Source organism: Ictidomys tridecemlineatus, chromosome 3 (genome assembly GCF_052094955.1).
Source record: "Ictidomys tridecemlineatus isolate mIctTri1 chromosome 3, mIctTri1.hap1, whole genome shotgun sequence".
Taxonomy (NCBI): Eukaryota; Metazoa; Chordata; class Mammalia; order Rodentia; family Sciuridae; genus Ictidomys; species Ictidomys tridecemlineatus.
The window spans coordinates 53,555,986-53,581,539 of record NC_135479.1 but is presented as its reverse complement, the minus strand read 5'-3'; the positions used below and the strand labels follow the sequence as shown (position 1 = coordinate 53,581,539).

Sequence of the window (25,554 nt, the reverse complement as noted above, 5' to 3'; positions counted from 1 at the left end):
AATCAGGGTAAGGGATGGAGGACATGCCTTGCCTGAATTTTTATATGTGGGGCTTCTTTTTAACTATTCATGTGCCATTTTTTCCCCCTTACTCCCAGATTCTGATGCAGCACACTCAGGGCCATTGTGTATAGAACTGTACTGAATGATAGGCATCATCCCAAATGATGAATCTATAAAGAAAATAAAGCATTCTACATATAAGAATACCTGTAATCTTAATATTGTACCCGCTCTTATTAAAGAAAGGCACATGCATTGCTGGATTTCCTGGCAGGTTTGGGACATCAGCAAAACCGAAAACACCAAAATACAGAGGAGGGAAGAGAGGAGGAGATGGCAAATCAGCTTTGGGAATTAGATAACTCTAGGAAGTCTTTCCTATATGTCTGTTGGTGATGTGTATTTAATAGTAATATTAAATTGTGTCTATGTTGTCACTTTTGCTTTCTAAAAGGTGTTTAAAACACATACACACACACACACACACACACACACACACATACACACGCACGCGTGGGGCTGGGCTCAGTGGTAGAGCACTTGCTTAGCATGTGAAAGGCACTGGGTTCCGATCCTCAGCATCACATAAAAATAAATAAAGATATTATGAAAAAATACATACATTGCTGAAGTCCCAATTTGTCATTTTTTTGAGGTTGCTAAAAGAAATTGCACATTTTTTTTCCCTTTTAACATTAATTTGCGTGCATGTGTGCATGCATGCATGTGTGCTCTGGGGATTGAACTCACACCTGCACTCGTGCTAAGTGTGTACTCTATCAGTGGGCTATACCTCCAGCCCTTTTGTATTAATTTTTAAAAGCATGTGTTACCACAAGGACCAACGGTGGGACATTTCAGCAGTAACTTACAGAAGCAGTATCGCCTAGTTGCAATTTATTCATTTGAATGGATACTAATAGCTGGTCACTGATGCACTTCTGAGGTTACTTTATATGCCTGTGATCCTTGTACTGGAGTGAGCTGTATACAGAATCCCACGTGATTCCTGTTTTGACAAAGGCTGGCACTTGCAAGATGGTTTAAGGGCTTAGGGGTATGCTTTGATTGCAAATTTACTTCTTTCCTTGCTTTTTCTTCAAAGCTAGGTGGAATTAAATAATTATTATATGGAATAAACCTGAAATCTTGACATCTTGGATTCTTGGGGCCAATCATGTGAAGTAAGGCTTTAAAGAACACATCTGTCTTTTGGATAAAGTGAAAGTGTTTGGCATGCTAATTATAGTACACTTGAATAAGGAAGACCAGCTATGTGCTTAAAATCTCAGTCTAACGATTTAAAAAAAAAATTCCCCATTTGGCTTGGGTTTGTTTCTTAATACATATTATGTTCTTTGGTTTTAAAGGACTAAGCTAAAAATTAAATTAATATGACTTTTTGGGTTTGAAAATTTTAAGTGTCTCCTGTGTATATAATGCAATAATTGGTATAATGATAAGTTAGTTTCTTGAATGATTTTTGTTTTCTAAGCACTACATTAAGCATTTTTCCCACATTTTACATATTGTCCTCCCCCCGCCCCAAACCACACACACAAGGTGGAATGAAAATGGCACCTATAATGAGAATCTTCACTTTGTAAGGCAGAGACTTTGGTTTGCCTATAGTTTTTTCTTTATCCCTGTTAATTAGAATAGTACCTCTCACAGAAGTACTGAGAAAAAAAAAAAATTGAACCCAGGGGCACTTAACCACTGAGCCACATGCTCAGCCTTTTTTAAAAAAATATTTTATCTAGAGACAGCATCTCACTAAATTGCTTGAGGCCTCACTAAATTGCTGAGGCTGTCCTCCTGTCTCAACCTCCTGAACTGCTGGGATTACAGGCCTGTGCCACTGCACCCACCACAGATTTTTTTTTTAAAATAAACTAATTATTTAATCCTCCCAGAACCCGTGGAGATGGATATAACTATCCCTATACTTCTGGTAAGCGATGTACTGTTGTTAGCTGTTCACTGCATAATGGAAAACAGGGTATAGAAGAATAAAGGTGATTTTTCTGTTCTACCAAGTCTTTTTTTATTTTATTTTTAAAAAATTTTTAGTTGTAGTTGGACCCAATACCTTTATTTTATTTATTTATTTTTATATGGTGCTGAGGATCAAACCCAGGGCCTTGCACGTGCTAGGCAAGCGCTCTACAATGAGCTCCAGCCCATATCAAGTCTTATCTATATAAAAGGTTAAGTATTGGGATATCGGTTGTCTCTAGACAATACCATGCCATTGGGCCTAGAGGAATGAACAACGATGGAGAAGTGAGTGAATACACATAAATTGCTGGAACAGTGCCTGCACATAGCAAGTGCTTAACTGTGTCAGTTGTTGCTGTCACTCCTACTGCAACATTGCTATCGTCATTTTTGTTTTGAATCCAATCAGCTCTAAAGTGAACCTTTGTTTGTTTCGAAGTGGTCAGACATGGTTTCCTGAACAAGGTGATAATCACAGCTCAGATAGATGGTGGAAACGTCAGGGCAGGAGAGAGCCACTTGAGATGAGAAGATCCACTAAACTGGGACTGAGGCAGAGATTGGTCTCAGCAGGAACAGGAAGTCACCAATGTGTTTGGTACAAACGGGGCATGTGGGTTACTAGAGGGAGTGAAGACTAAGATGGACAATCAGACTGTGTTGATTATATTATGAATGCTACATTACAATCATAAAATTGGATTTGAAACTGCATGCATTACTGTCGGTAAGCAACTAAGGAAAATTATCTTTTTCATGCTATAATCAGTAATTGTAGCATTGAATCTGCTTGAAAAATAATATTTGTACATTTGGTGTCACATGGCCTGTGAGAAACTTTGTCCTAGTATGTCCTAGTATAAAGAATACTTCCAATTGGCTTTATGTGGTTGAAATTTAAGAACCTCATTTATCAGCCTCTTCTATGATTATTGAGTCAAATGTATCTTGGAGGATTATACGAGTATTATGTTCTCCCATCATCTCTTTAACAGGCTGTAATTCCCTGGGGACCAGGTTTGAGCCTTATTCAGCCTCATAACTCTTCTAACACTAAACACAGTTCCTGGAACAGACTAAGGATGCAATAAATTGCGCAAATTGAATTTTCAAAGCATAGGAGGCTGGCCACCTCTGCACTTGTGAGGGGAATTTGCATCTGAGCTGTATTTTTTGAGATGTGTAATGCATTTAATGTGGTTCTTAGGTCCAGCCTGATGAGTGAAGAGGCTAAGCGAGGAGCACCCAACCCTTGGCTCTTTGAGGAGCCAGAGGAGACCAGAGGCTTGGGTTTTGATGAAATCCGGCAACAGCAGCAGAAAATCATCCAAGGTACTAATACCTAAGGATTGTGGGCTCAGAAACCTTTTCTGATTTTTGACTGTGGCCTTGAGTGTTCCTTATCCTCATTGAAAACTGGAATGAAAACTGCTGGTCCTCTAAAGCTCTTGGCATTTTTGTGCCTCAGGATACCTGAAGAGTGGAAACCTGCTGTCACCTGTTTTAATAGCTGATGGAAGTAGTGATTTTTTTCCACTGGGTGAGAACAGGTATCACTCTGATAAGTCTAGGGGACCTTAGAGCGTATGCTCTTGACTGTTCTTCTAACACAGGACTCTACCTTTTTTTTTCATATTTTTTTTTAGCTGTCGATGGACCTTTATTTTTATTATATGTGGTGCTGAGGGTCAAACCCAGTGCCTCACACTTGCTATGCAAGCGCTCTACCACTGAGCCACAACTCCAGCCAAGGACGCCACCTTTTTCATCTGCAAAATAAATCGGTTGACTTTCACCTCAAGTTCATCTTGCTTGTTAGCTATTAAAACTGCTAATTATTTTGTAACTTCTATTTTTTAAAATTCAGAAGTAATGTATACTTGCTTTACAAAATTTAAGCACTATAGACAGATAAGATGGAAAACTCTCCATTTCTTCTTCAATTTCTAACCATAAATGGATCAATATGTATTTCCTCAGACTTTGTATATACCTACATATATTCAGTCTAAACACACATATATAAATGGTGTCATGAGGTACATAGCTGTCTTTTAGGTATTATTCCATAGGTTTATTTTTCTTACTAATGTGTGTTATGAACATTTTTTCCAATGTCAGCATGTACAGATGTATTGTTCTAAATCTACTTTTTAAAGATCAACTTTATTGAGGAATATTTAACATCATAACTAGCACATATTTAAAGCATGATTTGATAAGCTTTGACATATGTATACACATATGAAGCTATTACTACAATCAAAATAATGAACATAATCATTACTTCCTGAGGTTTTCTTCATGTCTCTTTAAAATTCTTCCTATTACCCCTCCTCCATCCCTAGACAGCTGCTGATCTGCTTTCTGTCACTATAAATTATTTTCTGTTTTCTATAATTTTACATAAGTAGAATGATACGGTATGTGCTCTTTTGGGAGGGCAGGGGATCTGGCTTTTACTAAACATAGTTACTTTATCCATATTGTGTATATCAGTATTCCATTTTTTTTATATTATAATATGGTATCCCATTATTCACATTTACCACAATCTGTGTAACTGTTCACCTACTAATAGACATTTGCGTGGTTTTCAGTTTGGGGCTGTTAAAAGTACAGCTGCTGTGAACATGTACTTTATTTGTAGATTCTTTTTTTTTTTTTTTTTTTGTGGTACTGGGAATTGAACCCAGGGGCACTCTACCATGACTCTTTTTATTTTTTATTTGAAACAAGTTCTCTGTAAGTTGCTGAGTTAGCCTCAAACTTGCTCCCAACCTCAATTCCCCAAGTTGCTGGGATTATAGGCCTGTGCTATCTCACCTGGCAAAATTTCAATTTTTTTAGGTAAATACCTATAAGTGGAATGACTGAACCATGTGGTAGAGGTAGGTTTACCTTTTATTTGTACATTTGGTACTAAGGATTGAACTTGTGGCCTTGTACCTGCTAGACAAGTGCTTTACCCCTGAGTAATACTCTAGCACTTTGACTTTAAAAATTAAAAAAAATTTTTTTTAATAGAAAAAATTATATATGATATTTTGAAAATATTAATACATTGTGGAATGACTAAATCAAGCTAACATAAACATTCTTACATATATAGAGTACACTTCCAGTCTACTCTTTAAGCAATTTTAAAGTATATTAGTCACCATGATGTACAATAGAGCCTTTTTTTTTTTTTTTAAAGGGACTGAAGATTGAACCCAGAGCCTTGCACACTAAGCTAACTACCCAGCTCCTTTTTATTTTATTTTAAGACAGAGTCCTGCTGAACTGACCTTGAACTTCATGCTGGCCTTGAATTTGCAGTCTTCCTGCCTAAGCCTCTAAACCTAGCACAATAGATCTTTTAAATTTACTTGAAACTATCTGAAATTTTGTGTCTCTTGACCAACATCTCTCTAATTCCCTCATCCTTCCTCCATCACCTAGCTCCTGTTAAACTCATAAGAGCAAAGTGAAGAATATGCTTGACTTTTTTCGATTCTGCATATTAGTGAGATTGTTCAGTGTTTGCCTTTCTGTGCCTGTCTTGTTTCATTTAACATAATGTCCTCTAGGTTCTTCCATGTTGTCACAAGTTACAGGATTTCCTTCTTTTTATGGCGGAATAGTATTCTATTGCTTATACATACCACACTTTTTTTTAAAATCCATTCATCCACTGTTGGGCACTTAAATTGATTTAAAAAAAAAATCTTGACTATTGCGAATAATGCTACAGTAAGCATGGGAATTGACATCTTAACCATGAATCTCCCAATCCATAAATACAGATTTAATTCTAAATGAGTTTATTTAGTTTAATTTTCCTCAAAAGCGCTTTCTAGTATTCAATATACATATCTTGTCCATCTTTTATCAGATTATCCATAAGTATTTCATATTTTTATTCAATTATAAATAGCATTTAAAAATTTTTCGGTGTCTGTTGCTCCTACATAAAAATACAGGTGATTATTTAAAAAATGTGTTTGGATCATGCAACCTTATAAAAAATCACTAGTTTGTTCTCACAGTTTACTTGTTGAGAGTGTAGGATTCTATGCAAATGATCATGTATGTCAATAAAGACAGTTTTGTTCATTTCAATCTGGTTGCCTTATTTATTATTGCACTTGCTACAACCTTTATTACAATGCTAAATAGAAATGGTGAGAGCAGACATCCTTGCCTTGTTTCTGATCTTATTGTTTCATTCACTTGGATACCTGCTATGGTGATATTTTTCTTTGTTCAGTACTGGGTATTTCTTAATTTTTAGAAATATTCTTGTGTTTATGTGGGATGCTACTGAGTTACTTGGGTCTTGCTTTATAAAACAGATCAATGAGGTGTTATAAAGCAGGATCTATGGACCAAATCTGGCCTACTGTCGTCTGTTGTTATATGTTCCGAAAGTTGCAAATGGCTTTTAAATTTTTGAAATGGTGAAAAATAATCAAAAGAAGAGTATCTTGTAACTTGTTAAAAAAATTATATAAAATTCAGTTTTGTGCTCTAAACACAGGTCTGCTTTTTTTTTTTTTATGTTGTAGATGGATACTATGCCTTTATTTACTTTTATGCTGACGGTTGAACCCTGTGCCTCACATGTGCCAGTCAAGCATTCTACTACTGAGCCACAACCCCAGCCCTATAAATACAGTTTTATGGGAACACAACCATTCTCATTCCTTTATCCGTTATCTGTACATGCTTTCCTGCTTACGGTGGCAGAGTTGAGTAATTGCTCTAAGGATCATATGAGCCACAAAGCCTAAAATACTTAATATCTACCAACTCCAGTCTAGAGTAGCTTATCCCACTAATGAGCCAAAATCATTCTGCATATTCTATGTAATGCTTCATGAATAATGAAATATCTTGGTTGGTGGGAATAAATAATATGTCTGAGCTGGTTGAGCCCAGAGGTTCCTTCCCTTTACTGTTTGGAGTGATTCTTTTCCTCAGCTTTGGGGCATTCCCTCATTGCTCATGCAACACTCAGTTAAAGACTTGCTGTCTAGAGCTCTCCCCATGCAGATCTGTCCTCTGTGGTAGTACCCTGAATACTTGAACTACCGTGATCTCCTGGGACTCATTCAAGTCTGCTAGTTTCTACCTGGACTCCCCCAACTCGCCCACCATGGCTGGGAGCTCTCACAGGGGAATAATCGGGGCAGTCTTATTTGTTTCCCATTGCTAGGAGATCACTGCTCTTTGTTTCCTGACATATGTATTTTGAAACTTGGATGTTTTGCCTGGTTCTCCCCCCAACCCTTTCCCAGTTATTTTAGGCCAAAAGGAAATCTGGTCCCTGTCAGTCCATCTTAGCCAGAAGCAGAAGTCTAATTCTATTTTGAACTCCCCTTTGTGGTGAAATTGTCTGGTAAATGAAACACAGCAGCTCTCTTGGGGCTTTACCAATTACTGTATTTGAAGGAAAGTGAAAAAATAAAAAGGAACACAGCTTTACATCGAGCACAGTGATTCTTGTACAATAGTTTTCTTCAGGGTTTACATACAGTTCCTGAAAGGACTGCCCTCTTGCTAATTTTTATAGATCATCTTTTTCTTTTTTTTGGTACTAGGGATTGAATCCAGGGGCACTTTATCACAGAGCTACATCCCCAGGTCTTTTTATTTTTTTTTTTTTATCTGGAGACAGTGATAAGTTGCTGGGGCTGACTTCTAACTTGAGATTCTCCTGCCTCTGCCTCCTGAGTCGCTGAGATTACAGGTGTGTGCACTCTGATGAATTTTTTTTGGCATTGTTGCTTTTTCCAAGAAAGGCTGTTTTCTATTAGGGAAAGTATCTGTCACTGAGAAGGGACTGCATTCAGGGGTTGCTGTGCTGGATTTGAAAGAATGCTCCTCTTGAGTGTTAGCCATGGAGTCTCCACAGCAGAGCACATCCATACCGAGTTCCTCACTCTGAAGGCTTGCTGGCTTCTGGAGTTTGGGAATAGGAGGATGGACGGGAGGGGAGGGGCATGTTTTAAATCAGATTTTTTTTTTTCCTTCATGTTTTGAAATGCTGTGTCCCTTGTTGCTTTGCTAGCAAGCTGTTTTTCCATGATAAATGCAAACATGGAAGTAATCTTTATGCAAAACCCTTACTAGCCTTTTCTCTGCCTCAGGAATCTCGATGATGTGCTGAGGTTGCTGTGGTTCTGCCTCATTGCCATGTCCTGTATTAGATAAAAAATGAAAGCCAAGAGGGCTGGGGTTGTGGCTCAGCGGTACAGCGCTCGCCTAGCATGTGTGAGACCCTGGTTCGATCCTCGGCACCACATAAAAATAAATAAAATAAAGATATTGTGCCCAACTACAACTAAAAAATAAATATTAAAAATAAATAAAAGCCAACAAAGGTCACTTCTGACTTCCTTTTTGTCCATGGAATCCATTAACCCTCCTTTGTCTTTTTTTTTTTTGTCACGCTAGGGATCAAACCCAGGGTTTTGTACATGCTTAGGCAAGCGCTTCTACCACTGAGCTATATCCTCAGCCCTTTTTATTTTTATTTAGAAATAGGGTCTAAGTTGGTGAGGTTGGCCTTGAACTTAAAATCCTACAGGCAAGCACCACCATACCCAGCCAGTTAGTCTTTCTGTGCTTCCCTTGATCCTTAGAAACACTTTGAAAATCATCCAAAATGACAATTTATAGAATTTAGACTTCAGGGCAATGAATGCTTTCCTTGCCTAAACTGGAAACTAGGCCTCCTCATAACTAGTTGGCTTATCCTGGCTTGTGTGTGTGTGTGTGTGTGTGTGTGTGTGTGTGTTTTAAAAAGCTGAAACTTGATTCATAAATGGGTGTTAGGGAAAAGTGGCTGTGGTGGTGGCAATGACTTGGTCACCTCAAACATCCCTGAGATGGCACAAAGGAAATAAACTGGGTAGAGCTAGACTCTTGTCCCTGAGTTGGATGGCCACGCTTTGGAAGAGGTGTGAGGTACTCCACCTTTGCTCAGGAGGTCACTGTTGATAGGGTCTCTTAATTAGCACAATCGAGTCGTCTTATTCTGTAGATATTCTTTCTAGATTTGAGCAGAAAGTTGTGTATTCTAGATTTCTGTGTTCTTAGGTCTCTAAAGGTTTTCATGTGAAATGTGGGTGAGGAAGGTGGATAGCCAGATTCCATTTTACACTGAGGAATCTTGGTTGCTAATCTTTGAACCCTTGTAGTCACAACTTCACAATTTTCTTGGACGATGTCCTTTCTTATGGCTGTCACATAGATTAGAAGGATCCCTTTCCTGAAATCTTAAAACTAAAACAATAATAAAATCACTATTCTTAGGACTTGCTCTAAGGGTCTTCCTAAAATTGTAATTGACTCCTTTATCTAACTTGATTCAATCTTTCATTCCTTTGTTCCTGCTTTTCATCTAGGGAGAGCTGCTCACATATGTTAGGTGTGAGAAGTTCCATTGTGACTCTCCAGGCACTGGATAACACAATGTCAATTCATTTTTCTGCTAAACTACACTCGGGGCTATCTAGTATAGACTAGAGCCTTTCCATCTAGCAGAGACTTTTTATTTTTTTTATTTTTTGTCGTCTATAAACAGAGTCCTCTGTGGTCATTGGTTGATTGAAACAGCGAGTGTGCTGCCTATATAAGTCCTTGGGTAAACCTAGTAGTGCCACCAGCTGGGCTTGCATTTGGTGGCAAGGACAGGAAAAGACACTCTCAGTCCTTGGGGTCCTTGTCATGTGCTCAGATTGGGGTCTGTGGTTGTAGCTCTTAGTAACGTCCCTTTGTGACTTTCCAACCCCTTGAAGACAATGTAGGGTCAACACTCCAGTATATAGGCACAGGGAAGAACTTCCTCAATAGGACACTTAAAGCTCAGGAAATAATATCAATAATTAATGGGTTGCATCAAATTAAAAGCTGCTGCACAGCGAAGGAGACAAAATGTGAAGAGAGAACCTACAGAACGAGAGAAAATCTGTTATTAATCATCTTTTAGAGAGTAACTATCTAGAAAAACGGAAAAAAAAACCCAAAAACTTAATACTGGAAAAAAAAACCCAATTAATAAATGGGCAAATGAATTAAACAGATATTTCTCAAAAGAAGAAATACAAATGACCAACAAATAAATGAAAAAAAACGTTCAATTAGCAATTGGGGAAATGGAAATCCAAACTACAATGAGATTTCATCTCACTCCAGTTAAATTAGCAGCCATCAAGCATATGAACAGTAATAAATGCTGGAGAGGATGTGGAGAAAAAGGAACACTTCAACACTATTGGTGGGATTGTAAATTAGTACAATCACTATGGAAGTCAGTATGGGGGTTCATCAAAAAAGTCGACATGAAACCACCAGAGGACCCAGCTACACCATTCCTTGGTATTTTAAAGAATTAAAGTCGTTATACTTTAGTGATCCATGCATACCCATGTTTATATCAGCACCATTTATAACAGCCAAACTACGGAACCAGCTCGGGTGTTTTGTCAATGTTATGAATGGATGAAGGAAATGTGCTTATGTGTACACAGTGGAGTTGTGCAGCCATAAAGAAGAATGAAATTGTCATTTGCAGGAAAATGGATGAAATTCGGAAACATTATGTTAAACAAAATAAAACTTAGAAAGTCAAAGGTCATGTTTTTCTCTCATATGGAAGATAGGAAATAGGAAAAGAAAGATGGGTTCGAAGACTTCATGAAAATAGAAGGGAGACCAGTAGTGTGGAGGAGACCAGGGAGAAGAAAGAAGGGAGGGAAAGGGGAAGTCCCAGAATGATATTGACCAAAATCTATTGTAATATCATGTGTATATACCGATATATAACAACGAGTTCCACTATTATGTATAATGACAGTGCATCAATGAATAACATGGGAAAATATGGATAAAAACAGAAAAATTTACTTGTTAAAATATTGATAATTTTTTGCTGTGGAAAATTTTAAACATGAAAGTAGAGTAAGATAATGACTCTATCCCCCCCCCCCATGCTGATTCAGCAATTACACCCTATAAACAATCGGGCTTCATTTCTATGTCTGCCCACCTACCCATATTTTAAAGTATGGTTCCTACATAATCATTCATACCAAATTAACAATCTCTTAACATAATCAAATATCCAGTCAGTGTTCAAATTTCCTTGATTGTCCTGTGATGGTTTCTTTTAGACTGCTTTTAGACTGTTCATTGTGGTCCATACATTGAAATCAGTTGATGTTATCCCGTAAGTTTCTTTAATGAAAAGTTTTTTCCCAACTTTCCCTTTTTTCTCCAAAGTTCTAAACAGGATCATTTGCCCATAGTTACCACTATCTAGATTTCACCATTTGAATCCTATATTGTTTAGCATATTCTTCTGTCCCAGATATTTGGTGGTTAGATTTAGTGAGTTGATCAGAATCAGGTTTGTTTTTTTTGGCAAGAATACATACTGACGATTGTCCTTTTGTTTTTAATCTACAGTCACCAGATTTTCCTCCCCCAGTTACATGACATTCATTTAGAGAATGGTTTTCCTGAATGTCTAAAGATAGGAAGTATCCACACACACAATTGCTCCAAAGGGATTTTCAGAAAATGATTGTATTAGTTTTCTGTTGCTGCTGTAATAAATTAGCACCCGCTTAGTGACTTAAAACACATATTTAATATTGTGCAGTTCTGTAGGTCAGAAGTTTAAAAGATCTACATTCCTTTCTGGAGGCTCCAGGGGAGAATCCATTCCCTGGTCTATTCCTGCTTTTAGAGGCCACCCACATCCTTTGGCTCAAGGTACCCTTCTTCCTTCTTTAAAGCCAGCGACTGCATCTCTCTGACCCTTCTTATCTCCCTGTGACAGCAGCTGGGAAGGTTCTCTGCTTTTCAGGAGTCATGATTATACTGGATCCACCTAGTTAATGGACACTAGTTGCCCTTTTCATCCCTATTGACCTTAATCACATCTGCAAAGTTTCTTTTGCTGGGGAAAGTAATATATATTCACAGGTTCCAGGGATTAGGACATGGACATCTTTGATCAGGGGCTATTATTCTTCCTACCACAATAATCATCCATCTTTTAAAATTCACACCATTGTAAACCTGAAAGTTTTGTGGTCTGTTATCAGTGATCTATTGTGATATCATCATGATGTCTTGGGTTATGAGATAGAGTAGGGCAGGTTAGGGAAGAACTATAATTATGACATCATCATAGTTTGGCTGGTTGCAGTGGACTGTTTGCATGGTTTGTGGTGATTTTTACTTTTGTGGGTGGCAGCATTTTGGTGATTATCGCTATGTGGCCATACCACTTACCTTTAAAAATGTGTCTTCACAACCTGAAGAAGCTCAGGTTGAGCTTCACAATGACCCACTCAGTCTCCATGATCAAGATCTTCAGTGTCTTTGGATAAGGGAATGAAATTTTATTACAACATTTAAATATGTTGAGGAGATGCTGAAGTCCTGGAGAAATTATTTGATTAGAGCAGCAGCAATTTTAGTCGTCTTTCTCTTGTGCTTTAGAGAGATGACCTTTAGGTAGTTAGACAATAAGTTTGAGAGAAAAGAATAATGTAGCTATTTTTCATTCATAATGTCTCTACTAGATAAACCAACTTGAGACTTTCAACCTAATTGAAAGCACTAGAGGAATCTCCTCTTATTAAATTGTTTTACCTTTTAATTCACATTGACACTTTACCTTCAGTCCTATGTATAGATTATCCTGCGGATGCATTTGGAACTTTCCTGTAGCATCTGACATCCTATAACAGTATTTGGTTGATGATAGATTTCTCTTGGAGGCCATCCAAGAGGTTGTTACTAAAGACCAAAGGAATCTCATTATAAAGTGATTTTGCTATAAAGTGGTCCCTTGGAATGGTCCCTAGAGATAGCAGGTCATTTATAGTTAAAAAAAAAAAAAATACACAGTGTCAAAAAATGTCACTAAGGGGTCCTTACCTCACACCTTTAGTTAAAATAAGTTCCAGATGAATCAAAGAGCTAAGTGTAATGGTTCAATTCCATAAAAATCCTTTGAAAAAATATAAGTAGATGTTAATGTGATCTTGAATAGGAAGACCTTTGTGATTTCTGCTTTTGTAGATGTACCTTTATGTGAAAGTCATTTAAAAAGCTCTAAACAAATGAAGCCACACTGGCATAATCTGACTTCATTTGGCATATTGTTTGGGTGAAAAGAGTCAGCTTTAGAGGGTTCTTTCCAATGTATCTGGAAAAAAGACTGTGGTGACTGCCTCATTTATTTAAAAAAAATCAAAATTTAAAGAAGTTTATCTTGAATAACTTGAGTTTAACTCACTTTTCTGTTTAAATATTCAAAAACCAGAAAAGTAATACATTTTTATTTTTTTAAAACAGAAGTGCAATTCTACTATTCTGCTTTTATACTTAGTAACATGAACTTCAGTATTAAAGAATGCAGAAATCTCAGTTTTGAGGTGAAATTGCCAATCTCAGGCTGAGGCCCAGTGTAGGGAAGAGCACCAAGCCTTCCCTGCTGAGCAGAAGCTCAGCTGAGGGTCACTGGATTTCAGAGGAGTTGGAGAGGTGCTACCCCCTAGCTGGGGTGTCAAGGAAGACTGTTCCCTGTGAAGTATCTCAGTGGAGGTACTGGGAGGTATTAGATACTCTAGGAGGTATTAGAAACACCCAAGGAGGGCGTGTCCTGCTGTCGACTAGCTACTGGGCAATGAAGAAGCTGAACATAGAAGCTGTAAACACTGATGGGTCCTGTCAAGAGAGAAAGCTTGGGAGCCGGGGTATGGCCCAGTGAGAGCACAGGCTTAGCTTTGGGGTTTTGGCCTCAGCAATCACCACCTCGGAGAGATAGCAGGCAGTGGTGGTGGTAGAGAGAGGGGATGGGGAGGGAGGCCCACCCTCACACACCAGGCCAGGAAGCAAAAACCCTGGCAAAGGGAAAATGTATTTAAGGGATCCACATAAGTATTCAGAGAACTCAGAAAAGGTGATTTTGGAGCTGAGAGACAATGAATTGACATTCAGTTTCATGTTTAGGTGTCTTTAAGGAAATACCTCAGGGAAGATCATTGTAAATACATCATTGCCTATTATCTGAATGTTTTCATATATATCTATTTTTTCTTATATACATTCCATAGTCTTATGATTGATAAAGGGACACAGTCTACTGTCAAGATAGATTTTTGATCCGTAAATTGAACTTATCCTCCAATTACATAGTACTTCAGAGCTTCTACTTCTTCACACTTCAGTTAGCCTTAGGTAACATTGTTCTTTTTAATCCTTACAAATCTGATAAATAAATTTTTAAAAAACTAATTTTTTGTACTTTAAAAAAATTAGCAGTAGTGTGAAAGCTTTTTTTGTGTTATTTTTCCCTTCTAAAATTCTTGTGTATTTCCTATCTATATCCTTTACTCATTTTGAAAATCATTTTAGTATAAGCTGTGATATACTTAATTTTTTGTTTCTATGTTAATTATTATATCCCTTGTCTCATATATTGAGTTGTGTTATATGCCTGAGTGTATTTATGGACTTTAAATTGCTTTCCTTTGATTTTTAGAGAGTTAATTGTTTTTCTCTTTGTTTCAGAACAGGATGCGGGCCTTGATGCTCTTTCCTCTATCATAAGTCGCCAAAAACAAATGGGACGGGAAATTGGGAATGAATTGGATGAACAAAATGGTAAGGACTAGTTTGAGATTGATCATATTTGCATTTGTTATAAATACTATAGGCTTGATTTGTTGAAGGTTTCAAAAATATATAGCAGGTAAAGTGGCTTAATGTCAATAGATTGTTAAGGCTTAATTCAATTGAGGGTGGTTTGTGGCTGATTTTGACTGTAATTATGAAGTCCTGTGTATGGAATTTGATTTAAAAAATTCCCATTTCTCAGTAATTATTTTCCAAATTATTATTATTTTTTTGTGGGGAGGGTTACTGGAAATTTAACCGAGGGTCAATTTACCACTGAGCTACATCCCCAGCTCTTTCTTATTTTGAGATAGCATCTCACTAAGTTGCTTAGGACCTCACCAAGTTGCTTAGGCTGGCCTTTAACTTGTGATCTTCCCATCTCAGTCTCCCAGGCTACTGGGATTACAGGCATGCACCATGTGCCTGGCTCAGTAGCTGCTTTTAAAAATATTTAATGATCCATTTGTCCCAAGAGCTTTTCTTTCATGTAGCAATGATATGAAATTACTCGGTGTTTGACATACTCAGATTCAAGACATAATTAGGCTTGAATGGGCCTTCTATTATCTATCTACACACCCAGTGGAGTTTGGGCTTCTTTGACATAAATACTAGGTTGCAGGGCAAAAAAAAACTAAACAAACAAAAAAAAACTGTTTAAGGATCTTTGTTCAAGACTTGATTTGATACATGAGATTTGAGAAAGATTAACTTGAAAACCACAGCAGACTGGACTGGGGGAGAGAGAGAGAGAGAGCTTTGAAACATGGATGGTACCTGAAAGACTCTTGTTTGGACTATGTAGTGGGAAGGGATATTATGGTTTGGATGTAAGATGTCTCTCAAAAGCTCCTGGGTTAATGCAGGAATGATTAGAGGTGAAATGATTGGATTTTGGAGCTGTAACCGACTCAGTCCATCCTAGTTTGAATGGACTGGGTGGTGTGATGTGGCGGAGGGAGGTGGGTCACTGAAGGCATGAAGGGTTCATCTTTCTATGGTTGTCCTCCATTCCCCACTTCCTGGCCACCATGAGGTAAGCAGTGCTTTTCCAGCACACCCTTCTATCATGATGTCCTGCCCCACCTTGGGTTCAGAGCAATGGACTTGGCCTGCCATGGACTCAACCTCTAAAACTCTGAGCCAAAAATAAACTTTTCCTCCTTCAAGTTATTCTTGTCAGATATTTGATCACAGTGTCACAAAGCTGTCTAAAATGGATGAGAGCCCGAACAAGAGTCTTAGCAGTAGGAATGGAAAAGAAAGGACAGATTCGAGGGGCCAGCAGTGCTTTTACTGGGACTGACAGAGGGAAATTGAGAGGAGTCACTGTGAGTAAAGAGCATAAGACCAGGTTGAACATGTCCCATCAGAGATGCCAGTGAGAGGGCCAAATGGAAGTGTCAAGTTGACAGTTGGAGATATGGTACCAGAGCTCAGGGAGAGGACAGGAAAAGGAAAAGGTGGGAGAAACTTAGCATAGGGGTGGTACATGAGAGTATAACAGGACGAGGCTCTGGCGAAACCTGCATTTACAGAAGCCCCCTGCTGCATGATAAGCACAGTCATCTGTCATTTCATTTAGTCTACACTGCATCATGAAGGCAGTATCATCTTGGCTAGAGACAAAACTCAGAGCAGCTGAGAGCATCATAATGCCACATCCTCATAATGTCACATTTATAAGTGACAGGATTGAAATACCAATTCAGGTTTTCCAATTCTATTATGACTGACTTTTCTGTTACACCAGCCTCCTTTCAAGGAAGGTGAAGTAGAAGGAAAAATACAAAGAAAAAGGTTCTGAGGTCTTAGCTCTTGGTATTGGTACCATGATGGAATGGCTTTCAAGGAAAGTTACCATCATGTATGAGCCAGCATTGAATTCCTGGTATGGATGAAGTCTCGCTGTGAAGGGAGGGTTGTACCTGTCAAAATTGTGTAATGGGCACTTTTTTTTTCTTGTTCCTAGGAAGAATGAATTCATTTGTTCCCAGAGTATTATTCCACTTGTCTATCACATCTATTATCTATCACATATAGATTATTAAAGCAAATGGAGAAACATTGTATAATCCTGAAAGTGGTTTTTCATAGTTTCAGTATAGAGAGGAAAACAATTTTGTCCTTTTCCTGACAGTGCAGTTTATGTATTTGCATATAATTCAGTTGTTGGCGAGTTCCTTGGTTGAAATAGTATTGGCAAGAAAATAAACTTCTTAGAAAAATCTGCCAACATGAAGATATAGCTCAGCGGTAAAAGCTCTTGCCTCGCAGTTGTGAGGCCTTGGGTTGGATCCCCAGAAATATTTAAAAAAAAAAATCTTCCTATTTGGTGTAAAATTGTTCTTTATCCCAAAGAAATTTAGCCTGTTCAGTGGGTCTGACTACAAAAGACTCTGGCCCCAAACTAGTAAAACATGCCCAGCATGTGATGTGTGGACAGGAAGTTAAGGAGGTATATTATTTGATGGGGAACTTACTAAAAATATGGTGAAATCACATATTTTTTCCAGCATAAGCAATCATACATCAGCACATCTTTATCTTGTTTTTAGTTTATTGGTTATCATACTTTGCTGCAAATTAGAATCCCCTGGGGAGCTTTTTAAGTCTTGAAACACCCAAGCTATAGCTTTGTTTTCTATTGCTGCTATAACAAAGAGTGAGTGGCTTAAAATAACAGCTCCATCGGTCACAGGCTCTGTCATGGCCTAACTCAATTAAAACCACGATGTTGGCAAGGCCATGTTCCTTTCTGGAGGCTCTAGGAGAGAATCCATTTCTTGCCTTTTCCAGCTTCTAGAGGCTACCCACATTCCTTGGCTCATGACCTCCTCTTCCATCCTCAAAGCCAACAACAGTAGCTTGAGTTCTTCTTGCATCACTTCTGCTCCTGCTGCCTCCCTGTTGTGCTTTTAAGAACCCTTCTGATTACGTGGGGCCCACCCAGTGTAATTTCTCCACTCACAGGTCAGTTGATTAGCCGCCTTAATTCTACCTGCAGTCTGGATGCCACGTTGCCATGTGATCTCACACAGTCACAGGTTTCAAGGACAAAGACAAGTGCATCTTTGGGGAGCCATTATTCTGTCTCCCATAGTACTTTATACCAAGTAAATTAGAATCTTCAGGACTGGGGCCCAAGCAGCAGTACTTTTTAAAGCTCCTCAGATTGATTTCAATATACTGCCAAGCTGGAGAACCAGTCCTTATTGAATATGCCGAGAAGAGATCTAGCCCTGTCTTCCTCTGTGTCTCCCTGATGCACATCTTCATTTGAGACCCGAGTGGGTATGTGTGTACATAGACAAACATGAGGTATTTTTCCCTTAGCTGCCAACATAAGCTGGGTTTTCTCTGTGGTGGCCTCCCAGGGAGACGACAGTTAAGCTAGTGGTTTTCTAATGTGCACATTTTCTTCTCAGAGATAGGGCAGAGTCAGCCATTTTCTCTCACAGGAACTGAGAGAGAGACTCTCTGAGGATAAAAAATTATATTCCTGCCAGGACAACAGTCAGCCTCCATTCGTTTTGTTAAAGTGAACAAAGGCCGTTATATCCATAGGTGGTAAGTGTAGAATTGCAGCCCCATCTGGATCTTTATTGTGATCCGAGTGTGTCATAAGTCAGGGGTACTGGAAAAAGATACCACTTTTGTTGTAAATATCTCCATATGATTTACCGAACTACTGAATGATTCTTTTGGTTTTCATTAAATGAGAGAAACAATAGGCCGGGATAATGGCCAGCCAGGCCATTTTGGAATCAAGTATCAAAACCTTACTAACAAAATCATTGTACTTAGAACATAACCACAAAACCAAAGGGTCGAATTATCTTCAATTTAGAAATTCTGTTTTCAGTCTTCTCATAGAGAGTTAAAGAGAGCCTGACCCACACCAGTCATTACCCTGTTCATATGCCAGTGACCGGGCCTAATGAGGAGAGGATTAGCAGTGAAGCGAAAACCCCGGGGCTGGGACACCCAAACCAATGTACACTGGCCAAGGAGGAATGGCAGGAGGGAGGGGCATTGAGCCAGTGAGATCCCCCTCATGGAACCATTGAGTTTGTGTGCTTCAGCTCAAGGTGAACTGTGAGAATTGGTGGGCACAAGGGGTTGTGACAGACCACCCAGAGGCTGTTCCCAAACCAAGAGCTATGGTGCTGGTTTATTGAGAAATTCTTTACGGTTCATGCTCAAAAAGACTTTTTAAAAACATGAAAGCAGAAAAATGAATGGGGTTGACTTGACCAAAGTCGATGCTCTGAGACCTAGTTTTGGCATTGGCCCAACCTCAACAGCAGCACCACACAGAACTGTAGAGGCACGGTTCCGAGGGTGAGATGGCACAGAGAGCAAGTCTCTCCCAGCATGCGAGGGTCTTCATTATTCTCTCAGCTGCTCGGATATCCCCAGTTGGCCGGTCCTTTTGATGTTTCTCTGCTAGTCTGTGATCATGTCCTTGCTTTCTGCAAGAATAAGATGTCTTCAAGAGTCCCTGGCTCCCTTTACTAGGAAATGGTGTGTAGAACCAGAATTTCTGTGCAGACTGGCCCATCGCCACAGGGGTGTCCTTTCCTTTCAAGCTCTTTGTCATTATATCATTATGATTTTTTTTTTTTTTTAGTACTGGAAGTTGAACCTAAAATGCTTTACCACCGAGCTATGTCCCCACCTGCCTTTTTAAAAAATTTGAGACTAGGTCTTGCTAAGTTCTTTAGGCTGGACTCGAATTTGCAGTCCTTCTGCCTCTGCTTTCTAAGTCCCTGGGATTACAGGCATGTGCCACCATACCCTGTGTGTGTGTGTGTGTGTGTGAGAGAGAGAGAGAGAGAGAGAGAGAGAGAGACAGACAGACACACACACACACACTTAGACACTGGCTCTAATTGTGTTGCCTAGGCTAACTTCAAACATCCAAGCAGTCCTCCTGCCTCAGCCTCCTGAGTAGCATGCATGTGACCTATTTTCCCTTCTCTGAAATATTTTAGAATCTTTTATTTACCATCAATGTCTTGAAATTTTGTCAACATGCCTTGATATAGGTACATTTTTATTTATTGTGTTGGGTGCTTGAGGTCCCCTTATAATCTAGAAGTTTCATTCTGGAAAATTCTATTGTTTTTTTTTCCTATTTTTCTCTATTTTCTCTTATTGGTCAGATTTAGACCTCCTAGATTAATTCTCTAAGTCTCTTATTTTTTCTCTTGCTTGTTGTCCATTTCACTTCTTGATTTACTTTCTGATTTTAACAGCAGAAAACAATATACAGACAGTTGTTTTGCCCCCCCCCCCTACCGTGATGGGAATTGAATTTGGGGCTTCATGTATGCTAGCAAGTGCTTTAGTGCTTTATCACTGAGCTGCACTTCCACCTTTAGTTTTTATTTATTAAATGGAATGTGTGCACATACACATACGGTGCAGGCCAGGCCTTATGTCCCCCTACCCCTGAATGCCCCCATTATCTGCTCAGTTACTGCTTCCTTGTTCAACCTTGGTGAGTCACCAAATGCTATCATTAGAATTTTTCCACTGCTGTCCTTCACCACCAGCCTGTTCTGGGCCACTGTCACCTTTTACTTGAATTACTGCAACAGCCGGACTCCTTGCCTCTTGTCTTTATTTTCTAACTTTCCTGTACCTTATCTCAGAGAATTCATTTTGGAACATAGACTCATGTTATCAATTTTTCTTTCTTTTTTTTTTTTTTTCTTGGTACCAGGGATTGAACCTAGGGGCATATAACCACTGAACCACATCTCCAGATCTTCTTGGTATTTTATTGAGACAGGGTCTCACTGAGTTGCTTAGGGCCTTGCTAAGTTGCTAAGGCTGACTTTGATCTTGTGATCCTCCTGTCTCAGCCTCCGGAGCTGCTGGGATTACAGGTGTGCACCACTGCACCCAGCTCAAGTTTTCAGGTTTGGTTGGCACCCTGCTGTTACTCTGGAAAAGTTCACACTTGTTCCCCATGGATTAGTCACTGCATTCCCCACCACAGGGATTGTACACCCCACCACACTGGCCCACTTCAAGTCTTTCAGTGGTATCGGTGTGTTGGGCTTGGCCTCTGATGCTGTGTGGAGGTTTCTTCCATTGATAGGGACCCTTCTGCCCATTCTTGTTTCCCCGCCCTGTTGCTCTCCTTCCCTTCCCCACACCAGCCAATAATATCTTGCCTTGGCTGGAGCTGACTCATTCTTTTCAGTTCAGTTTAGGTTAGGGCATTGTTTTCTTTGGGAGCTCTTCCCCTGCCACAAGCTCCCCTAGCACTTTGTTTTTCCATGGCTAGAGCTTTTGTCACTCACCAAGTGACTTGTCCTTAGCTGTGCTGCAAGCTCCTCGAGGCCAGGCTTTCCCTTTTTTTCTCAGTTGCATCTGCAGGGCCAGCTCACATGGCGGATAGTGTTGATTATACTTGTTAAATTAACGAACACGAATAAGACTTCACAGACTGAATCTTGCAGGTTTTTGTAGACATCAGGGTATAGCTACAGTGAACATGAAAGTATTTACTATATATTTGCCAAGTTGAATTAGACCAATTTGTTAGGCATTTATTTTTAAAAAAGGAACTACCACTTACGAGACAGCAATTCAGCTCCACTGTAGAAGAAGGAAGATGAATTGAAATTTTTTTTTTTTTTTTTTTGGTACTAGGGATTAAATTCAGGGGCACTTGCCCACTAAGCCACATCTGCAGCCTTGTTTTGAATTTTATTTAGAAAGAGGGTCTGAGTTGCTCAGCACCTTGCTTTTGCTGAGGCTAGCTTTGAACTCACCATACTCCTGTCTCAGCCTCCTAAGCTGCTGAGATTATGGGTGTGTGTCACTGCACCTAGCTCCTTTTTATTTTTTACTTTGAGACAGGGTCTCACTAAATTGCTGAGGCTGGCCTTAAACTTGTAATCCTCCTGTTTCAGTCTCCCAAGTTGTTGCGATTACAGGCATGGGCCATTCTATCCTGGCTACAGATGTCTTAGTAGAGGAGGTCAGTCTCTTATTTTTGCCTAAAAGAATTTAACATCCCTATTCTGCCTGTGCCCACACCCTGGATTATTGAAATTTTACTATTTTCTTAAAGGTAAGAGACATTTATGAGGCATAATAGTCCCGGGTGAGCCTCTCTTTTCTCGTATTAATCAGTTTTTTGCCTCAGGTTTCAGAGATTTTGGTCTATGGTTGGCTGGCTCCAAGGCAGAAACATCATGGTGGAAGATCATAGTAAAGGAAAGCTGCACAGCTCATGACAGCCACAATTCAAAAAGGAAGAGAGGAAGGGGCCAGAGCTAAGATGTAGTCCCCAAGAACATGCCCCAGTGACCTACTTCCTCCAACCATGCCCCAACCTGCTTGCAGTTTCTACCACCTCCCAGCAGTCCATTCAAATTATTAATCCATCAAATGGATTGATATGCTGATGAGGTTGTAGCCCTCATGATCCAATTGTGTCCAAAGCCATGATCCAAAGCCCCACCTCTGGACGTTGCTGCCTTGTGGACAAATCCTTCAACACATGTGACTTAGGGGACATTCCAGACCCCAAAGATAACATTCTTGCTTCTGCCTGGATCTCCTATAAGAGTGTGTACACACACAAACCCAAAACAAACAAAAAAACAAAACCAATCCCCCCCCCAAAAAAAAAATCACCAATACTGGGATTGAGGAGACCAGTGTGTCCTTTGAAAAATTCTTCTCCTTAACACAAAATGATCTAATTTTACATATACATCACTGAATTGCCATTCATCGATTAGTTGAATTTTCATGTTGAAAATGGAGAAAAATAATGTGGTAGGCTATATAATGAGCCTCCCCAAAGTTACTCACATTTTGATCTCTGGAATCTGTGAACGTTACCTTATATGGCAAAAGGAACTTTGCAGTTATGTAAAGTCAAGGCTACCAAGATGGGGAGATTATCCCTGATTATCAGGTGAGCCCCACATGCAATCACAGATGTCCTTATAAAAGGTGTTGCTCTGTTGTAGGGTGCTTGCCTAGCATATGCAAAGCCTTGTATTTGATCCCTAGCACCTGCAAAAAACAAAAACAAAAAACAGAGAATTGAAGATTTGACATAGAATAATAAAACAATATAATAACAGAAGCAAACCTTCCTGGATTTGAAGATAGAGGAAGGAGCCACAGACTAAGATAAAAGGAATAAAGCTCTAGAAGCCAGAAAATGGGTTTTCCCCTAAGCCCCTGGAGGGACACCTTGATTTCAGTCCAGTGAAATTGGCTTCACATTTTTTTTTTTCTAGAACTGTAAGGGAATAAGTGTGTGTTGCTTTAAATTCCTAAATTTGGGATACTTTGTTATATCAGGAACAGGAAACTAATGATAGTAATCTCAATGTCTTTTTGTCAGTTGTCAGTGAATTCAGATTAACCACCCTTATGCTAAAAAAATGTATTTGGAGTTACCATGTGTCTCTAGCTCTCTTAGCTCTTGAGGTGATTTCTTTTAAGCTGACTTCACAAGAGGAGGCTTACATTGCTAGTACCCAATTCAGCCTTTATCCCAAGTCTCTCAAGCTGTTTTCTTAGCTCTTTGACAGAATTAGTCTTGCACAGGAAAATTTTATGTGGACAGTTTGGTGAAGAATCCTCTTTGTGTATTACCCAATATCAGAATCTCCCAAAGCATGCTAGGCAAGAGTATTTTAGGTCATATGGAGAGAAACATCTAACATTTTAATAGTTGTATATTTTATTGTGGGTGAGAAATAAAAATGAGTAGCATTTAAAACCCATCATTTCACAGCATTATAAAATTTTCTAATTCAGTTAGCTTGTATGCGTCATAAAAAGAACAGTGAATTAATATAAAGAAAAGCATTAAGCATATATGGTGCAGATGAAATATCAACATGGCAAAAAATTTGAAGGAGGTATTTCAAGTGCTGAAGTTTGGGAAACATGGCTATAAGAAGATTCGTTTTTGTTAAAATCTAGGTTGCTTTAGAGCCCTTACTTGCTTTTTGTCCCTGTCCTGCTATAGTGACTTGTGGCTTAATTCAAGCAGCTTTCCACTTGGCCCTCCTGCTGCTGTGATCACATGTTAGATGAGTGGAGGGTTAGAGGAGCTGAAGAAATGGTGCCCAGGTTGCTTAGCATGGACCTGTTGAATTGAATTAGGAAAAAAATACACGAGTGTGAAGAGGTGGCTGTGGCAGAAACAATGTTATGCTGCTTACCCAGAACTTAAGTATGTTAACTTTTTGAAGAAAGCAAGATCATTAGGAACTGCTTCTTTAAACATGAATGAATTTGAAGTGGAGGGACTACTGTTTCTGCTTGGCAGGTGGGATGTGAGGAGGGAAACCTCCCACCCTGCTCCACTGCTCAGAGCTTTAGCCTGGTGACAACTTCTCATTGCCCTGGAAACATTATGAGTCAAGCTGGCCTTTATGCATGGTCCTGGTTCAAGAACCCAACCTTCCCCTTCTCAAATTTGGGATATGGAAGAATATCATTGTCAGGTGGGGAAATGGTTTTCTCTAAGTGGCTATGCTGGTCTCACTTCAGGTTTCCTTGAATGAGATTCATTCAGTGCTCCAGGGATTAATGGAGTCTGCTTTTCATTCATAAATAAATTTGCAGGTTGCTTAGTCTCAGAGAATCTTGGGCTAGAAAGGAGTTCATGAGGTCATTCCCTTGCCCTACCCCCTGCCATCTTTTCTGCAAGAACTTCTACCTAGTCATCCCTGACTCTCATCTGTTCTTTCTTCTAAGATCTTCCCAGAAGGCATCGTAAATTCTCTTGATGTGTGAAATCAGCAGCAGCAATGACAGCTCACCTTTCCTTCTGTCCACATTTGTCCATATGTTCAAACATTTTGCCGACTAACTCCATAAATGTCCTTTGTCTAGATTTAATAAACTTTTTCCCTTGCTGATAAGAAAAGGCCTTATTCTGGTAAGCTCTTTTTCCTAAATCCAAAGTAATGTTTTGTTTTGTTTTTTTTCCTTCTTAGCACATTCTCCAAATTGTATATTCATTAAGCAGATACTGAATGCCTGTTAAGTGCTAAGCACTAGATTAGACCCCACATTGACAGCTATGGCAAAAAACATGGTTCCCACCCTCATGGAGTTTTTGGTCTCATAAGGGAGGCAGTTGAGACAGATTCTACATAGATACGCCATTGGTGATTGGACTGTGGTAAGTAGCAGGGTGTAACTAGAGCATATGACAGGAGAATCTGGCATGGTTTGATGGTGAGGAAAGCCTTCCTTGGGGAAGTGATATTTAAGTGGAGATTTAGGAGTATAAAAAAGGTGGCTGGAGGTAGAGTTCAGTGGTAGACCTTGTGCTTATTAGCACACACAAGGCACAGGTTTGATTCCCAACACTCCAACATAAATGAATAAATAAATGATAAATAGGAGTTATCTGTACGAAAAGCAAAGGACAGTCCATTTCAAACAGAGGGAAGAGCATATGCAAAGTCTCTTGTTTGCAAAGGAGCATACATTATCAAGAAAGTTGAGAGAATGCCAGTCAGTGTACCAGAATGCAGAGAGCAGGGGGAGGAGATGAGAAAGGTGAGTCTGCCCAGAGGAGATCAGGGCTCAGGGGGTAGGTGTGACCATCAACCTGTGTCACATAATAAGGCCAGAGGTTTCAGTTATGGAAAATTACTCAATTTGCTACTTATCAATTCTGTGATTATATCTGTATTTTATACTTAAAATGAGGGAGACATAATTCTCTAATACATATTCCTTATGTATTATGCATTTTAATATATAATTATATATTGTGCATATTAGCATATAATATACTTACATAATTTCATCTTCACACCTCTATCTAAATGTTTAAACATTAAATAAATTTAA

General features: G+C 39.1%; 1 protein-coding gene across 1 annotated transcript in view; it reads left to right on the top strand.

The window, feature by feature from the left end:
- Stx8 (syntaxin 8) overlaps nt 1-25,554 on the top strand; it is a 248,456-nt gene that overhangs the window by 40,156 nt on the left and 182,746 nt on the right. The window contains exons 5-6 of the mRNA XM_005332866.2: nt 3,212-3,336; nt 14,584-14,676. Coding sequence (XP_005332923.1) covers nt 3,212-3,336; nt 14,584-14,676 — 218 coding nt within the window. The remainder of the gene's footprint in view (nt 1-3,211; nt 3,337-14,583; nt 14,677-25,554) is intronic.